We start from the raw sequence: 16684 nt of genomic DNA, 5'->3' as shown, positions 1-16684 counted from the left end.
ATAAAATTAATAAGATAAAGGTACTCCACCTAGTAAAAAATGGGCAAAAATCTTGCACAGCCACCTTACACAAAATCTTTAAATGGCTCTTATCCTGTGAAAAAATCCTTAGCCATCCTGTGGTGAAACCCCGGTGCTGCATCACCACGTGCCAGCAGATGGCTCCACTGCGAAGGGCTGCCAGCGGCATCAGCTGGATCCTCAGACCTGCCTCCCTTCTGTGATTGCGGGAGAGCTGCGGGGCGCCCCCTAGTTCCCAGCCTGGCCTATGCGGTGCTCACGGTGTGCACGGCCCCAGGTTACTGCGAATGTGAGGGTCCCCCCACCCAGAGCCCAGCATGTAGGACATGCACCACATTTGGAACCACCTAGAATCTCCTTTTCAGGATTTAACACCCTGCCCTTCCTATGGATTTGTCTGTAAGGGCCTCCTCGTAGTTACTAGAATTTTTTCCCTAGGGATTGGGTAATGGAGGCGAGGATAACACCAATATCAGCCGGCACCTGTGTCCTCCCTGGGACCTGCCAAGTTAGTTATCTGCCTTTTTCCTTGTCTATTCCTAAGGACCCCATAGTAGGAACTAAAGTATTTAGGTGCCGTGGCTGCTCCTGTTTTACAGGTGAGATAACTGAGCTTACCTCAGAGGTTAAGTACCTTGCTTGATGTCACCCAGCTCATATCAGACCTTCCACTTCCTGTGCTGGTTTCTCCGGACCTTCCTATAACTCCTGATGCCATCGTCATTTCATGACTGGATCCAGCCTGATCTTTCCTTCCTTCATTCTTGAATATTCCTTGTAAAATTTAGCAATGATGTTAATACCGGCCCCTATCATAACAACCATGATGTAATAATAGTAGTAGCAGCTAACCCTGTGTCCAGTGAGTGCCTCCTGTGTGCCAGGCGCCATGCTCGGCTCTTTCTGTGAGCTGTCACATCAGATGTCTGGAAGAATCCAGACGAGCTCCAGAGAGGTGGAGTGCGTCAACCAAGGCTGCTCGTAGGACGTGAGAGGGCCAGGCCTGGAGCCCAGGTCTGTCTGTCAGCCTCCAAAGTCTGAACTCGTCACCATGGCTCTGTGCCGCTGATGGGTTGTATTTGGCATTTGGCTCTTTGACTGTGTTTAGTCTGTATGCTCTGATCCACCTTATATTCATGGAGATGGCCCCTCACCCTTCCCACATTCTGCATTTATTGAGCACCTACTGGGTGCCATACAATCTGGAGTCTTTTGGGGTCACAGGGATCAGTGAGAAGGTGTTCCTGACCTTGAGGAGCTCAGGTCTAGTGAAGAAGGCAGATCATTGCGAGTCAGGGTGGTCCGGGCAGCAGCAAATGCATACAGGCACACAGGAGCCAGAGAGCAGGAGGTTCTGGAAGAAGGCTTCACAAGAGATGCTTGAGCTGGGTTTTGACATACGAGTAAGTTTGCCACTTGGTCAGGGCAGCACAGGCTTTCTGGGCAGAAAGCACAGTGAATAGAAGTCAGGGCTGCTCCTGAAGATTTTAAACTCTCCCGTCCCTCTTGGGGGTCTTCAGAGCAGGCCTCCCCCTGGGCCAGGAGTGTGGTCTGGGGCGCTGATGGAGGTTGTTCTCTCCACAGAAGGAAATGCAGAGTGGGGAGACTCTGCCTCTCCCCACACCACCAACAGCGCCTGTCACAGCGGCTGTGGGACATACCACGCACTGCATGGTCACTGATGCCCATGGCGTGAGTGATGCCGTGGTCTGAAACTAGAGCAGGAGCCCCTTCAAACAGCAGATTTGAAGATTTGCGGGGCTTAGATGGGTGCAGGGCCCATGGGGGTCCGGAGTGAGGAGCCAGAGTCTGTCGCTTCAGCAGGGGATTCTGACGCAGGAGGCCTGTGAATCACAATTTGAAAAAGTCTGCTCTTGGGGGCTTCTGGGGAAGAGGCAGGTGAGGTGAGGTGGAGACATAGATTCACCAGTGGATCCCCCTGGAGTCATCCCAGGGCAGTCAGTGCCGGGGGTGACCTAATCACAGAGCACTGCTGGCTGCACTCCCTCGAGCGGCTCTGCCGGTGGACCTGGGCACAGGCGCTGGACGTCTCTGTTTGGAGAGAGCTGTACTAGCATTGCATGTTCAGAGTTGATGCAGTTGTGGGGTTCCTGTTGTGATGCAGCATAAACAATCCAACTAGTAACCTTGAGGTTGTGGGTTTGATCCCTGGCCTCACTCAGTGGGTTAAGGATCCGGCGTTGCCATGAGCTGTGATGTAGGTCACAGACTCGGCTCGGATCTGGCATTGCTGTGCCTGTGGTGTAGGCCGGCTGCAGCTCTGATTCCACCCCTAGCCTGGGAACTTCCATATGCTACGGGTGCAGCCCTAACAAGCAAAAAAACAAAAACAAAACCCCCCAAAAACCCAAAAAACAAAAACAGAGTTGATGCAGTTTTTAATTAGATTAATTAAATGATTCAGTGACGAATTATACCATATCTTTAAAGTATAACGAAGATCGAAAATACTAATAAATAAAACCCAGCCCCCGAAAGCAGCAGATCGTTCCCTGTTGTTCCATTTGCAAGGTTCCACCTCTACACGTCCTACCCATTTTTAGAGATTTGCGACCTATCTAACCTTTCCCTACCTTGCCGTCACCAGCCCTCACCCCCCAACTGAAGTGACCAGAAGTCAGGAGGTGACTGTTGCTGAGTCAGTCCCTCTTGCTGTCCCCTTTTCCTTCCCATGCCATGACAGCTGAAGTCGCCTTAGTCTGGAGACATTGTCTCTTAAAAGCTGCGCCAGTTGGCACCCTGTGGGCACTGGCTAGTTAGCTAGTCCCACACCACTCAGGACTGGCCTCTGTGATTCCTGCGGTGGCCTCACCAGTGGCAGAGGGCCTTGAGGGCTGGGCCAGGCCTTTGTCTCTGCTCCAGCAGCTGGCACAGATCTGAAGCAGCGAGGCCTTCCAGGCATGTTTGGGTGGGTGAGGGACGTAGCCCTTGCCTCCCAAACCCATTTTGCATTAGTCTGTGCTCAGCAAATAAGTTTGGCGCCACCTGTGTCATTTGAGCCCTCAGTCCTGATGGGCATTCTGCACATCACGGGGGGTTATGGGCCATTCAAAGGTGAGCACGAGTGCACATGATTTTGCCCTCAGCTCCGGGACCCCCATCCCGGGTCTCTGACTCCACCTGTCATCCCTGTATCTGCCCGGTTGTGCGTCAGGCTCCTGGGCTGAGCCCTGCACCTCCACCTGCTCCCCGACGCGGGAATCGCCTGCGAGAGTGTGGAGAAGGCCGGCGGTGCCTGGTCTACCCTTAGTTCTGCCGGGTCTGAGTCTCCGGGGGTCTGCAGCCCATTTGTCCAGCTCTCAGTCTGAGGATGGCTGTCTTGAAAAGCTGAAGATCTTGCTTCAGTTTGAGTCACGTGTCCCTGGCTATTTAACCCTTCAAGGCATCGGCTGCTGTTTTCCCTTGGGTGATGAGTCATGTCTCCTGAGTGGGAATTGTGCTCACAACCAAATCTGAAAAAAGCACAGCCTAATTGTCCCCCACATGTCACAAGTGGTCACTGAGCCTGGCTTCCATTTCAGTTGGTAACCTTGAACTCTCTTTTCTTTCCTTTCTCTCAGGTATCTGTACCATGTTTTGACCAAAAACACCACTGTCACAGAGCAGAACCGGAACCTGCTGGTGGAGACCATTCGATCCATCACCGAGATCCTGATCTGGGGGGATCAGAATGACAGCTCTGTATTTGAGTAAGGGCATCTGGTTTTTTGTTGTTTTTTGATTCTTCTTCCTCCCGTGACTATTTTTCTAACTGTGTACCATGAGTCATTCCTGGTGATGTCACAATTTAACGCCAGCTTGGTCTTGCACAGATATCCGTCTCTGTCTCTCTCTATAAAATGTCCTTGAAACACTGTAAAAATGCCAGCTAAAAATGGGAGGGTTATGGAAATGAATGTCTCCAGAAAAACTGAAAATGTGATGGATACTTTTCCTAGTAATGTCTCATTATCTCCCCAAAGGAAGGAGAAAATGTCTTGGGTAGTTAGATTCTTGGTCAACTTAAAAGACCCTTCCCTGGGGGAGACAGTAAGGGCTTTTGCTGTGTTTACTGTTGAATGGCCACAGTGCAGAGCTCTTAGGAGATAAATCCTTCTAAGTCTTCCAGCTTCTCCAGGGTGGAGGCCATGTAGCCATCCCCATCCCCACCCCCATTCTTATCCCTATCCCCATTCTCATCTTCATCCCTAACCCCATTCTCATCCCCATCTTCATCCCCAACTCCATCTTCACCCCCATCTTCATCCCGTTTCTGTCGCCATCTTCATCCTCATCCCCATCTTCCTCCCCTTCCCATCCCCATCTTCATTCCCATCTCCGTCTTCATCCCTGTCCCCATCCTCATCGTCACCCCACCTCCATCCTTGTTTATGCTCAAGGTCACATAGCTGGTAAGTGGAGCAGTGGCTCACGCTCTGGAGCCCATGGAAGGGTTTCTCTCACTCTTGTACTTACTAGATGAGCAGTCTTAGGCCACTGTACTTTCCTCATCTTTAAATGAGAGAGAGCAAGTGCTCTGCCCAGTGCCTAGTACCGAATAGGCACTCAAGAAATAAAAGCAAACGATAATTTTAAAAGGTGTCCCTACTGGACAGTTAAAAAGCAAGGACCATAGCCCATCAACTGCTTTTTCCAACAGACCTGTCCCAACATCTGAGTACAGAAGAATTGGGGTTATGACAACCACCAAACACAGATGTTCTTTTTATAGAAAACAATTTCAGTGATAAGTATTGAGGCCACTTAAAAACAAATTTAAAATAAATAGAGGTGTTTGACTCCTAGCCCAACTTCTTATTAGATATCCTGATTTTCTGGTAGCTCTGTATTTTCATCAGTAAGGTTAGCTAAGGTAGAGATACTGTGGAAAATGCAAATTGTCTAGAAGGCAAACCAGTGACACCGGCTGTGATACCCAGGGGAAAACATGCGTGAAGTGGGTGTCGCTCCTAAACGGGACTGGTTGCCTTTAAGGATCCCCGGGGAGTATACTGTTGGTTGGTTGTTTGGTGTCTGTTTATGGAAACGAGAAAGGCCCTTGAGGTGAAGATTAGAAACCATGGCCCCTTTACTAAAATGAACTTAGTACCATCTGTCATGTAGAGAAACTGCTGCGCTCTTAGAGGCCCAGTGATTCTTAAATGGCTGCCCAACAGAGGCCCGAGAAAATTTGTTTTTAATCCATTTTTAAGTTAGGGGATAATTTTAGATTTAGATGGGGGTGGGGACAGAAAGTCCCCATTTACTCCTCACCCTGTTTTCCCATTAATGCCTTAAATGCCTAGAGTGCATTTTGTCAAAACTGAGATGCAGAGTTCCCGTCAAGGCTCAGCAGAAACAAATCTGGCTAGCATCCATGAGGATACAGGTTCGATCCCTGGCCTTGCTCGGTTGGTTAAGGATCCGGTGTTGCCGTGAGCTGTGGTGTAGGTTGCAGATGCGGCTCAGATCTGGTGTTGCTGTGGCTGTGTTGTAGGCCAGTGGCTACAGCTCCAATTGGACCCTTAGCCTGGGAACCTTCATATGCTGTGGGTACGGCCCTAAAAATACCAAAAAATAAACAAATAAAAATGAAGCAAAGAAAGAATAAATTATTTAAAAAAAAAAAAAAAAAAGCTGAGATGCTAACATTACTATTCCATCAACTCCAGACCTGATTTGGATTTTGCCAGTTTTCCCACTAACATCCTCTTTCTGCTCTAGGATCCCAATCCAGCTCCCACAACACATTTTTTTTTTTTTTTTTTTTTTTTTTTTTTTTGCCACACTTGCAGCATGTGGAAGTTCCCGGGCCAGGGATTGAACCCACACCACAGCTGTGAACCCAGCCACAGCAGTGACACTTTAACCCACTGAGCCACCAGGGGCCTCTTCCCACAATGCATTTAGTCATCATGTTTTAGTTTTTCGGTCTTCTCTTGTTTTTATGACCTTGATGATTTTGAGAAGTACGGCCAGTCGTCCTGTAGAATGTTCCCCAACCTGGGTTTCTGTTTCTTTCACGATTAGCCTGGGGAAGAATGCGCCAGAGGCGAAGTGCCCTGCCCGTCCCAGCATGCTTATGTCCATGCCGTCCCTGGTGAGGTCAGCCTGATCCCTTGGCCAAGGTGGTGTCTGCCAGGCTTTTCCTCTCTGAGGCTACTCTTTCTCCCTCCCCTACGCCATTCTCTGAAAGTGGGTCCCTAAGTCCAGCCCCCCCCCCCGCCCCCCGGGCCTGGGAACTAAGCTCCGCCTTCTTGAAGGGGTGTGTCTGCTACACTATTTGAAATTTTTCTGTAAGGAAGCTTTGTCTCCTCTCATTTATTTACTTATTCAGTCACTTATTTACACACATCCCTTGAAGATCTTGGCAGGTTCAGTTCCAGGCCACTGCAATAAGGCGAATATTGCAATAAATTGAGTCACACGACTTTTTTTTTGGTGTCCCAGTGCATGTAAAAGTTATGTTTACACATCAGATCCTGCTATATAGCACAGGGAACTATATCTAGTCACTTGTGATAGAACATGTTGGAGGATAATGTGAAAAAAAGAATATATATGTGTGTATATATATATATATGTATGTATAACTGGGTTACTTTGCTGTACAGCAGAAATTGACAGAACTTTGTGAATCAACTATAATACAAAAAAGTTATGCTTACACTGTACTGTAGTCTTCTAAGTGTGCAATAGCACTGTGTCTAAAAAAACAGCATACGAGGAGTTCCCACTGTGGCTCAGCAGGTTAGGAACCCAGCACAGTATCTATGAGAATGCAGGTTGGATCCTTGGCCTCACTCAGCATGCTAAGGATTCATTGTTGCCGCAAGCTGTGGTGCAGGTTGCAGATGCGGCTTGGATCTGGTTTTGCTGTGGCCATGGTGTAGGCTGCAGCTGCAGCTCCAATTTGATCCCTAGCCTGGGAACCTCCACACGCCGCAGGTGCAGCTGTGAAAAAGGAAAAACAGAAAAAAAATGCTGTTGGGAAAATGGCGCCAATAGACTTGCTCAAGACAGGGCTGCTACAGACCTTCACTTTGTAAAAAATACCATATCTGCAAGGCACAGTAAAGCAAAGCAAAATAAAACGAGTCACATCTGTGTATCACTATCGACTCGTGGGTATTTATTTTACAGTTTGGATCGTAATCCTATACTGTGTTATCTGTGGCGGGCGTTGTTGCAGCTTTGAAGGCATTGGGAGCTCTTTCAGGTTGCTTCCTGGGTCCCTTTGACACAGGCCCATCCTTGTGGGTTTTGAGCATGTCCTCACTTTCTGCTGCCATAAGGTGCTCCAACCCAAGAAGCAGCCGCTCTTCCAAGGAGCCCCTCACTCCCCTAGGGAGTCTGGATTTCCCACCAGACACACGGAACCCATCCCTGGGCAAGATGTAGGTACAGCCATTTCAGCAAGTTCCCAGGTTGGTCACTGGGCTGCAGTGAGCCCATTGGGAGTCAGTGAGTCACACAGCCTGAAGCAAAGGAAGGTAGAATCGGTTAAATGATAGAAACAGTCCGGGGACTAATGTGGACGGCATTACAGGCACACATTTCCCAGAATCAGAAAAGGTTTTAGGGGTCTTGTGAAGTGTTGATGTGTTCACTTACCCTGTCATGATTCAGACAGGAGGGATGCAGCACTGAGCCAGCGCTGGGCCCGTCTTCCTGCCTCCAGGGAGCTGACAGCAGAGGGGAGAGAGTCACCCACCTTGAATCAACCAGTGACCCACGGGACTGCCGGCATTTGTTCCAAGCATCCCACACGAGGGGTTATCTGGTCTCTTCTGGGATACAGAAGAGACATAGCTAGAAACTTCCTTCCTTCCTTTATTTATTTTTGGGTGCACTGGTGGCATGTGGAAGTTCCTGGGCCAGGGATCAAACCTGAGCCATAGCAGTAACAATGCCCGATCCTTAAACACTAGTCCACCAGGGAACTCCCAGTCATTTCTTCCTTTTTTTTTTTTTTTTAATTTTTTCCTTTAAAGAAAGGCATGGGGGGGCGGTCCTCCATTTCAATGCTGAAAGAGTCAGTGTGTGCCCGCCCCCAAAGTCAGTGCCCCCAGGTTGCATCCAGACAAATGTCCCCTCCAGGACAAGAAGGGCAGTGCAGACTTGGGGACAGGCTGGGGACCCATCGCTCTGTCAGCCCCTTCTGTTTCCCTCCAGTTCTCCTTCCCTAGATCTGGAAAGGACAAACTCGCCGGTTTAGGAACCCAAACCCTTGTTACTGTTCATCGTCTTGTCCCTTTGTAGGAAATTACTCTGGTTCCCAAGTTGGTGGAGAACCCTCAAAACTGAAAGCAAAGCAAAGAGGCTTCATGAGGAAGACGAAGTTTGTACATAGTGGGTGGAAAATGCTGCGGGTGGGGTCCGTGGGCGTAGATAGGGCACGGGGCAGTCATTGCGTCCGGGAGACCTCTGCCACCCCGCCGAAGGCTAGCAGTACCCTGCTTCCCGGAGTCAGCATCTCGCTTTCCGGGAGGAGCAGCTGGACGGTGTCTTGCTGGGTGGAGGGTGGCGCCGCGGGAGCCGGGGAGCGCGGAAGCCGAGGCCTCAGTGGGGGGCGCACGCATGGGGGGCGCCCGCAGAGGCCCGTGTGGACGCGCGGCCCCCTCAGAAGCCGACCGCTGACGCTGTCCCGTTCCTCCCGCAGCTTCTTCCTGGAGAAGAACATGTTCGTTTTCTTCTTGAACATCCTGCGGCAGAGGTCGGGCCGCTACGTGTGCGTTCAGCTGCTGCAGACCCTGAACATCCTCTTCGAGAACATCAGTCACGAGACCTCGCTCTGTAAGGACGGCCCTGCCACCTGCCCCCGCCCGCTGCGCGCTGGCCGCCTGTCTGTGCTTCTGGCGAGGCTTGGGGTGCTTGGGCCGCTGTGACAGGATGCCCCAGGCAGGGTGGCTCAGACAACAGACGTTTCTTTTCTCATGGTTCTGGAGGCTGGAAGTCCAAGGTCACGGTGCCCTCAGGGTTGACGTCTGGTGAGGCCTGTCTTCCCAGTTTGCAGACGGCCGCCTTTGTGCTGTGTCCTCTGCATGGGGACGGAGGCCTGGTGTCTCTTCCTTTTTCTGTAAGGACGCCAGTCTTCTCAGATGAGGGCCCCACCCTCAGCTCCTCAACTACCTCCTCAAAGGCTCCGTCTCCACATACATTCACGTTGGGGTTAGGGCTTCAGCATGTGAATTTGGGGTAGGGTAGTGTGAGGGGTGAAGAGAGGGCACCCCTCTGCTGAGTAGTTCTTGGGGGACTGGGGGGAGGTTGCGTTTCTTCTTTATTAGCTGTTATGGAAGAGCTGGGCTCGCTGAATAATCAGCCAGCAGAGTGAGCACTGGAAGCAGTGGGTGAGGGAGAGCTCGGCCGGGGGACCCACGAGGGTGTGGCTTTGGCACCCGATGTGCCTGCTCCAGTCCCACTGCCTGGCTGGCAGGGGTGTGACCTGGAGCCTCTCTCCTGCCCTCACTGAGCCCAAGCCCTTCATCTGCAGCAGCCACTGTGCCAGGTAGGTGCTGTCAGTGTCCCCACTTAACCCCCAGAGAGTGGAGTCATTGGCCCCAGGCGACGGCTCTAGGGAGGCCAGAGTCAAGAAGGGGCTTCAGCCTAGTGAGTTAGCTCAGTGGCCCCCAGCTGGGGTGACTGTGCTCCTAGTAGACACATGTCATTGTCTGGAGACATTGCTGGTTGTACTAAGGGGAGGCGGGTGCTGCCGGCATCTAGTGGGTGGAGGCCAGGGATGCTGCTGAACGTCCTACAGTGCGCAGGACAGCCCCCCACAGTAAAGGAGTATTTGGCTCGAAATGTCAGCGGTGCTGAGGGGAAGGAGCCCTGGTTTAGCTCCTAAGCCTCCCTGCTTGACCAGGAGCTTTTTAGTCCAAGATGATTGCACCAAGCCCCAGGCCCTGCCCGCAGGGAGCCGGGAAAAGACAAGTGACCGAATGTCTATGCCACGGGCAGGTTCTGCGTCCCCAAGACAGGTTTAAAAAAAGTTTCTGGTGGCTGGGAGGAGGTAGGGAGGGGGGCGTTTCTCCTGAGGAGGGAGAGGTGGGAAAGAGCTGCTCACTGGTGGTTGTCCGAGTGGCCACTAGGCTGTGCTGCTGTCCCAGGGAGTGGCCACTAGGTGGTGCTGCTGTCCGAGGAGGTGGCCACTAGGCTGTGCTGCTGCCCCAGGGAGCAGCCACTAGGTGGTGCTGCGGTCCCAGGAGGCTCTCCTGACTCTTCCTCGTGAATGTGAGTTAGCTGTGAGTTGACTCACTCCCTAAGTGGTTTCCCTCGTTAACAGCTTTTGTCATCCTGGATATAAACTGTTCGTGGTTTCTGAAAACTCCGAGAGGGGAAGACCCAACTCACTGGTGCAGGTCACGGACTTAGACCCAACGTGGGCTCATGTCTGGCTCTGCCCCATGCTCCCCGCACGGCTTCTGGGGAGTGAACTCTCCAAGTGGCAGTTTCTGCATCTGTGATGTAGAGATGATAGTAGTACCTGGTGATTAGAGTGGTTTGAGGATTGAGGATTGAGTGGATGTGCAGAGCGTGGTATGGCGTCTGGCAGATGGAAGTGTCCAGTAGGGGTGGTTTTACCACTAAATCCAGCGTTCCCCCAGGTAACTGTTCTCCCGTAACCCTGGGGTTGCTGGATTGAAGAGGGGGTTGGGACAGGGGAAAATTCTGGACTTTCTGGGTCACATGGCTTTCGTTGTCCTAGCACTAAAAAGGGTGCTGTGCTGTAGGAAAACTGGGCAGATGCTGCTGGCCTTATAGAGAAGTCACCAGACCACTTTTATGAGCCCTGCAAGAGCAGCCGCAATCACTCGCTTTTCACACAACTTGGATGTATGGGGGTGAGAAGGATAGGTGACTTTTGCTTTTCATTTTATTTTCTAATTATAGAAAGACACTGTCCTCGTTGTAAAGCAATAAGAAAAATCAAACAATCAAACATTGCCAAACTATAGAAAGCAAAACTTCTCACCCTAACACTCCACCAGACACATACCGCTTTGCTCTTTGCTTTATTTTCCAAGTTACTGGTGTATCTTAGATTTCCATATTGTCCGTTCCTTGTTTGGTTCAAGAGCTGCATCTTAGCGGCCTGTAACTTATTTGACGTGCCCACGGGCGTTTAGGTGGTTTCCGGATTTTCGCTATTACGAGCAGCCCTTTCACGAGTGCACCTGTTGCCTGTTGGGTTTGCTGACCTAAGTGACAGAAGGCCCGAGAGACTGAGATTACTTGTAGACTCCTGGGTTTATTATAAAAGGATACCACAGAAAGCTGGCCACACAGTGAGGGGGTAGTAGAAAAATCCCAGGCGAATAATAGAGGCACCTCCGCCGCCTGGCTGGTGGCCCCACCACCCACAGAGTCATGTCATGGAGGCCCTGGAAAAGTCCCCGCTGGGGAAGGATGGGAGCATGTGGCTCTCCCAGTTCGAGTGCAGCCCAAAGCCCCGACATCCCATATCTGAAGCCGCCAGCATAGGCGTCTGCCCCTCTGGTGGCCCAGCAGCCACTAACCAGTCACAGCGGAGCTGACAGTCCCTTCTCCAGCCAGTTCCTTTGTCCCCAGCCAACCACAGCAGGCTCGACAGGATGAAAAGAAGTGCCTCGCCTGGCTGCTTGTCACAGGTGTAGATTCTGGGTGGGTAGGTTGTAGACTGTTCAAAGAACAGAACATCGTGTAGCTGAAAGGCAGAGAAGGAAGGTGCTAACACACATGCCTCGGGGTGGCTCACCCTGCGTGCGGATGAGGGAACGAGGCTGGACACCAGCAGCCAGCTTCCCGCGTGAGTCTGTGTGTGTGAAGCAGGAGAACTGCCCAGACGCGTCGATGGTGCTGGCAGTCAGGCTGGGGCTGTCTTTGGGGAGAGGGTGTGAGGGACCTTTTGGGGAGCTGGAAACACGCTGTGTCTGACCCGGATGGTGCTTCCGTGGTGTGTGTATTGGCAGAAGTTCATGGAGCTGAACCCCTACGCTCTGTGAGGTGTGTCTGTAACTGCATAGGCGCGAGGACTTAAAATTCATGTGCATGCACATTTCCCCATGTATCGAGCTGTACCCTGGATTAGTGATGTGTGTGACCTCAGTTCACTTTTGCAGGATACTGAATGTCGCTCCCTGTGCTCTGCAGTAGGTCTTCGTTGTTTGTTTATTTATAGCCATGTGTATCTGTTAATCTGGAGCGCCTCGTGTACCCTCCCCACCCCCCATTTCCCCTTGGGTAACGGTAAGTTTGTTTTCTGTCTGGGAGTCTATTTCTGTTTTGCAAATAAGTTCATTTGTATCAAATTTTTTTATATTCCAAATATTAGATGATATTTGTCTTTCTCTGTCTCGCTTTACTCAGTATGATAAACTCTAGGCCCGTTCATGGTGCTGCAAATGGCATTATTTTCTTCTTTCTTAGGGCTCAGTAATACTCCATCGTGTAAATGTACCCCATCAAGTTATGTCCATGTCTTGGCTGTTGTAAATAGTGTTGCTGTGAACATTGGGGCGCGCGTATCTTTGCAAATTAGAGTTTTTGTCTTTTCCAGATGTACACCCAGGAGTGGCATTGCTGGATCGTTTGGTAACTCTGTTTTTAGTTTTTTGCTAAAAAGTTCCATACCGTTCTCCATGATAGCTGCACCAGTTTACATTCCCACCACCAGTGCAGGAGGGTTGCCTTTTCTTCCATAGGTTGTGTTTTCACTTGTTTGTGGTTTTCCTTGTGGTGCAAAAGGTTACGAGTTTGATCAGGTCCCATTTATTTTTTCCGCCTTGGGAGATTGACCTAAGAAAACGTTGCTATGATTTGTGTCAGAGACTGTTTTGCCTATGTTCTCTTCTAGGAGATTTATGGTGTCAGGTCTTATGTTTAAGTCTTTAAACCGTTTTAAGTTCCTTTTTGTGTATGGCGTGGGGGTGTGTTCTAACTTGATTGATTTACATGTGGCTGTCCAGCTTTCCCAGCACTCCTTGCTGAAGAGACTGTCTTTTCTCCATTGTATATTCTTGCCTCCTTTGTTGAAGATTAATTGACCATAGGTGTGTGGGTTTATTTCTGCACTCTATTCTTTTCCATTGATCCATAGGTCTGTTTTTGTGCCAGTACCACAGTGTATTACTGTAGCTCTGTAGCATTGTCTGAAGTCTGGTAGGTTTATGCTTCCAGCTTTGTTCTTTTTCCTCAGGATTCCTTTGGCAATTCTGGGTCTTTGGTGATTCCATGTACATTTTAGGATTATTTTAGTTCTGTGAAAGATGTCATAGGTGATTTGATAGGGATCATATTAAATTTGTAGATTGCTTTGGAAGTATGGCCATTTTAACAATATTCTTAGAATCTAAGAACATGGAATATCCTTTCATTTCTTTAAATCATCTTCAGTTTCTTTTTGCAGTGTTTTATAGTTCTTAACATAAAAGTCTTTCACCAAGGTCAGGCTTTTTCCTTAGGGTTTTTTTTTTTTTTTTTTTTTTTTTTTTTGGACGTGATTTTATTTATGTATTTATTGGTGTCTTTTTTTTTTTTTTTTTGGCCGCACCCAAGGCATTTGGAGTTTCCCAGGCTAGGGGTCTAATTGGAGCTGTAGCCACGGCCTATGCCACAGCCACAGCAACATCAGATCTGAGCTGCATCTGTGACTTACACCACAGCTCATGGCAACGCCAGATCCCTAACCCACTGAGTGAGGCCAGAGATTGAACCTGTGTCCTCATGGATCCTAGTCAGATTTGCTTTCGCTGAGCCATGACGGGAACTCCTATTTATTTATTTTTTAAGACCACACCTATGGCATATGTAAGTTCCTGGACCAGAGATTAAACCCAAGCCATGCTGAGGAAACACTGGATCCTTGAACCCACTGTGCCAGGCTGGAGGTTGGGGAGAGGGCAAACCCGTGCCTCCGCAGTGACCCTAGCCGCTGCAGCCAGATTCTTAACCCACTGCACCACGGCAGGAGGTCCTCCGGGCATGATTTAAAAAGGTGTTTTTTTACTTTCTCTTTACGATATTCAATATTCGTGCAAAGAAAAGTAACAGATTTCTGTGCCGGCTTTGACAGCACATACACCGAAATTGGAATGATGCAGAGATGAGCATGGCCCCTGCGCAAGGATGACACGCAGATTCGTGACACGTTCCATATTTTTTAAAAAAAGTAACAGATTTCTGTATGTTAATCTGGTGTCTTGCTACCTTGCTGAATTTATCACTTCTAATAGCTTTTTTGTGGAGTCTTTAAGGTTTTCTGTATAGGGTACCATGTCATCTGCATATAAGGATGATCTTACCTCTTCCCTTGCAATGTGGATATCTTTTATTTCTTGTCTGACTGCTGTGGCTAAGACTACCAGTGTTTTATCTTTTTATTTTTATTTTTTGCCACACCTATGGCATGCAGAAGCTCCAGGGCCAAGGACCAAACCTGAGCCACAGCAGTGACAACTCCGGATCCTTAACCCACGGAGCCGCCAGGGAACCTCTCTAATACTGTGTTGAATTGAAGTGGTGAGAGTGAGCATCCTTGTCTCCTTCCAGAGTTTAGCAGGAAGGCTTTCAGCTTTTCACCATTGAGTATTATGTTTCCCATGGGTTTGTCATAAATGACTTTTATTATGTTGAGATGTAGTACCTCTGTACTCACTTTGGTAAGAGGGTTTTTGTTTGTTTGTTTGTTTGCTTGCTTTTGCTTTTTTTTTTTTTGCCTTTTTAAGACCGCACCCGCGGCATGTGGAGGTTCCCAGGCTAGGGGTCCTATCTGAGCTGTAGCCACCAGCCTACACCACAGCCACAGCAACTCAGGATCCGAGCCACATCTGTGACCAACACCACAGTTCACAGCAACGCCAGATCCTTAACCCACAGAGCAAGGCCAGGGATCATACCTGCAACCTCATGGATCCCAGTTGGGTTTGTTAACTGCTGAGCCACAACAGGAGCTCCTACTTTTGCTTTTTATGGCCGCACTTATGGCATATGGAAGTTCCTTGACTAGTGGTTGAATGAGAGCTTCAGCTGCTGGCCTACGCCACAGCCACAACAATGCCAGATCCAAGCTGTGTCTGCGACCGACGCCACAGCTCACGGCAACACTGGATCCTTAACTCACTGAGCAAGGCCAGGGATCGAACCTGCATCCTCATGGATACTAGTCCTGCATCCTCATGGATACTAGTGATTACTTCGTTAATCACTAAGCCACGATGGGAACTCCCAAGAGTTTTTATCATAAATGGATGCTGAATTTTATCAAATGCTTTTTCTGCCTCTATTGAGATGATCACTTGGTTTTTATCTTTTCTTTTCTTGATGTGATGTAATCAAGTTGATTGATAGACATATGTTGAACCATCCTTGTGCCCCTGGGATGAATCCAGCTTGATGATGGTATATGATCCTTTTTATGTGTTGTTAGATTCAGTTTGCTAATTTTTTTTTTTTTTTTTTTTTTTTTTTTTTTTTTGTCTTTTGTCTTTTGAGGACCGCACCCAAGGCATACGGAGGTTTCCAGGCTAGGGGTATAATAAGAGCTGTTGCTGCCAGCCTGTGACAGAGCCACAACAATGCCAGATCCGAGCCGCGTCTGTGACCTACACTGCACCTCACAGCAATGCTGGATCCTTAACCCACTGAGCGAGGCCAGGGATCGAATCCACAGCCTCATGGTTCCTAGTCAGATTCATTTCTCCTGTGCCACGACGGGAACTCCCAGTTCGCTAATGTTTTGTTGAGGATTTTTGCATCTATGTTCATCAAATACATTGGTCTGTAATTTTTTTGTTGTTGTTGTTAGTGTCTTTGTCTGGTTTTGGTATCGGGGTGATGGTGACTTCATAGCGTGACTTTGGGAATGTTCCCTTCTCTTCATTCTTTTGGAAGAGTTTGAGAAGAAATGGGTATAAGTTCTTCTTTGTGTGTTTGGTAGAATTCCCCAGTGAAGCCATCTGTTCCTGGACTTTTGTTTGCAGGGAGTTTTTTAAATTACAGATTCTATTTCACTTCCAGTGATCAGTCTGTTCAAATGATCTATTTCTTCTTGATTCAGTTTTGGTGGGCTGTATGTTTCTAGAAATTTGTCCATTACTTCTAGCTTGTCTATTTTTGGGGGGCATACAATCATATTCTCTTACGAGTTTTTGTATTTCTACAGTGTCAATTATGAATTCTCCTCTTTTGTTTCTCATTTTGTTTATTTGGGCCCTCTTTTCTTTTTTTCTTTCTTTCTGCCTTTTCTAGGGCTGCTCCCACGTCATATGGAGGTTCCCAGGCTAGGGGTCGAATCGGAGCTGTAGCCGCCGGCCTACGTCAGATCCAAGCCTCATCTGCGACCTACCACAGCTCATGGCAATGCCGGGTCCTTAACCCACCAAACAAGGGCAGGGACTGAACGCGCAACCTCATGGTTCCTAGTCGGATTCGTTAACCAGTGCACCACGACAGGAACTCCTGGGCCCTCTTCTTTTCTTCTTAGTGAGCCTGACCAGAAGTTTGTTGATTTTGTTTATCCTTTCCAAAAATGAGCTCTTAGTTTTATTGATTTTCTCTGTTTTTTAAAATCTCGGTTTTCTTTCTTTCCTCTCTGATCTTTATGATTTCCTTCCTTCTGCCAACTTCAGGTTTTGTTTGGCCTTTTTCTAATTCTTTGAGGTGGTAGGCTGGGTTGTTTTTTTTG

At 48.9% G+C, this 16684-nt stretch overlaps 1 protein-coding gene across 21 annotated transcripts in view; it reads left to right on the top strand.

Moving 5' to 3' along the window:
• The window catches only part of CLEC16A (C-type lectin domain containing 16A), a 220211-nt gene that overhangs the window by 9409 nt on the left and 194118 nt on the right, over positions 1 to 16684 (top strand). For 19 of the 21 annotated variants that reach the window (XM_021086617.1, XM_021086621.1, XM_021086630.1 and 16 more), the window contains exons 2-3: positions 3603 to 3731; positions 8684 to 8817. In XM_021086617.1, the coding sequence (XP_020942276.1) occupies positions 3603 to 3731; positions 8684 to 8817 (263 nt within the window). Of the gene's footprint in view, positions 1 to 3602; positions 3732 to 8683; positions 8818 to 10070; positions 11810 to 16684 lie in introns of those variants that run through there. The other 2 variants (XM_021086632.1, XM_021086622.1) reach the window with 2 other exon arrangements.

The sequence above is a fragment of the Sus scrofa genome, chromosome 3 (assembly GCF_000003025.6).
Source record: "Sus scrofa isolate TJ Tabasco breed Duroc chromosome 3, Sscrofa11.1, whole genome shotgun sequence".
NCBI lineage: Eukaryota > Metazoa > Chordata > Mammalia > Artiodactyla > Suidae > Sus > Sus scrofa.
This window is presented reverse-complemented; position numbering and strand designations above follow the sequence as displayed.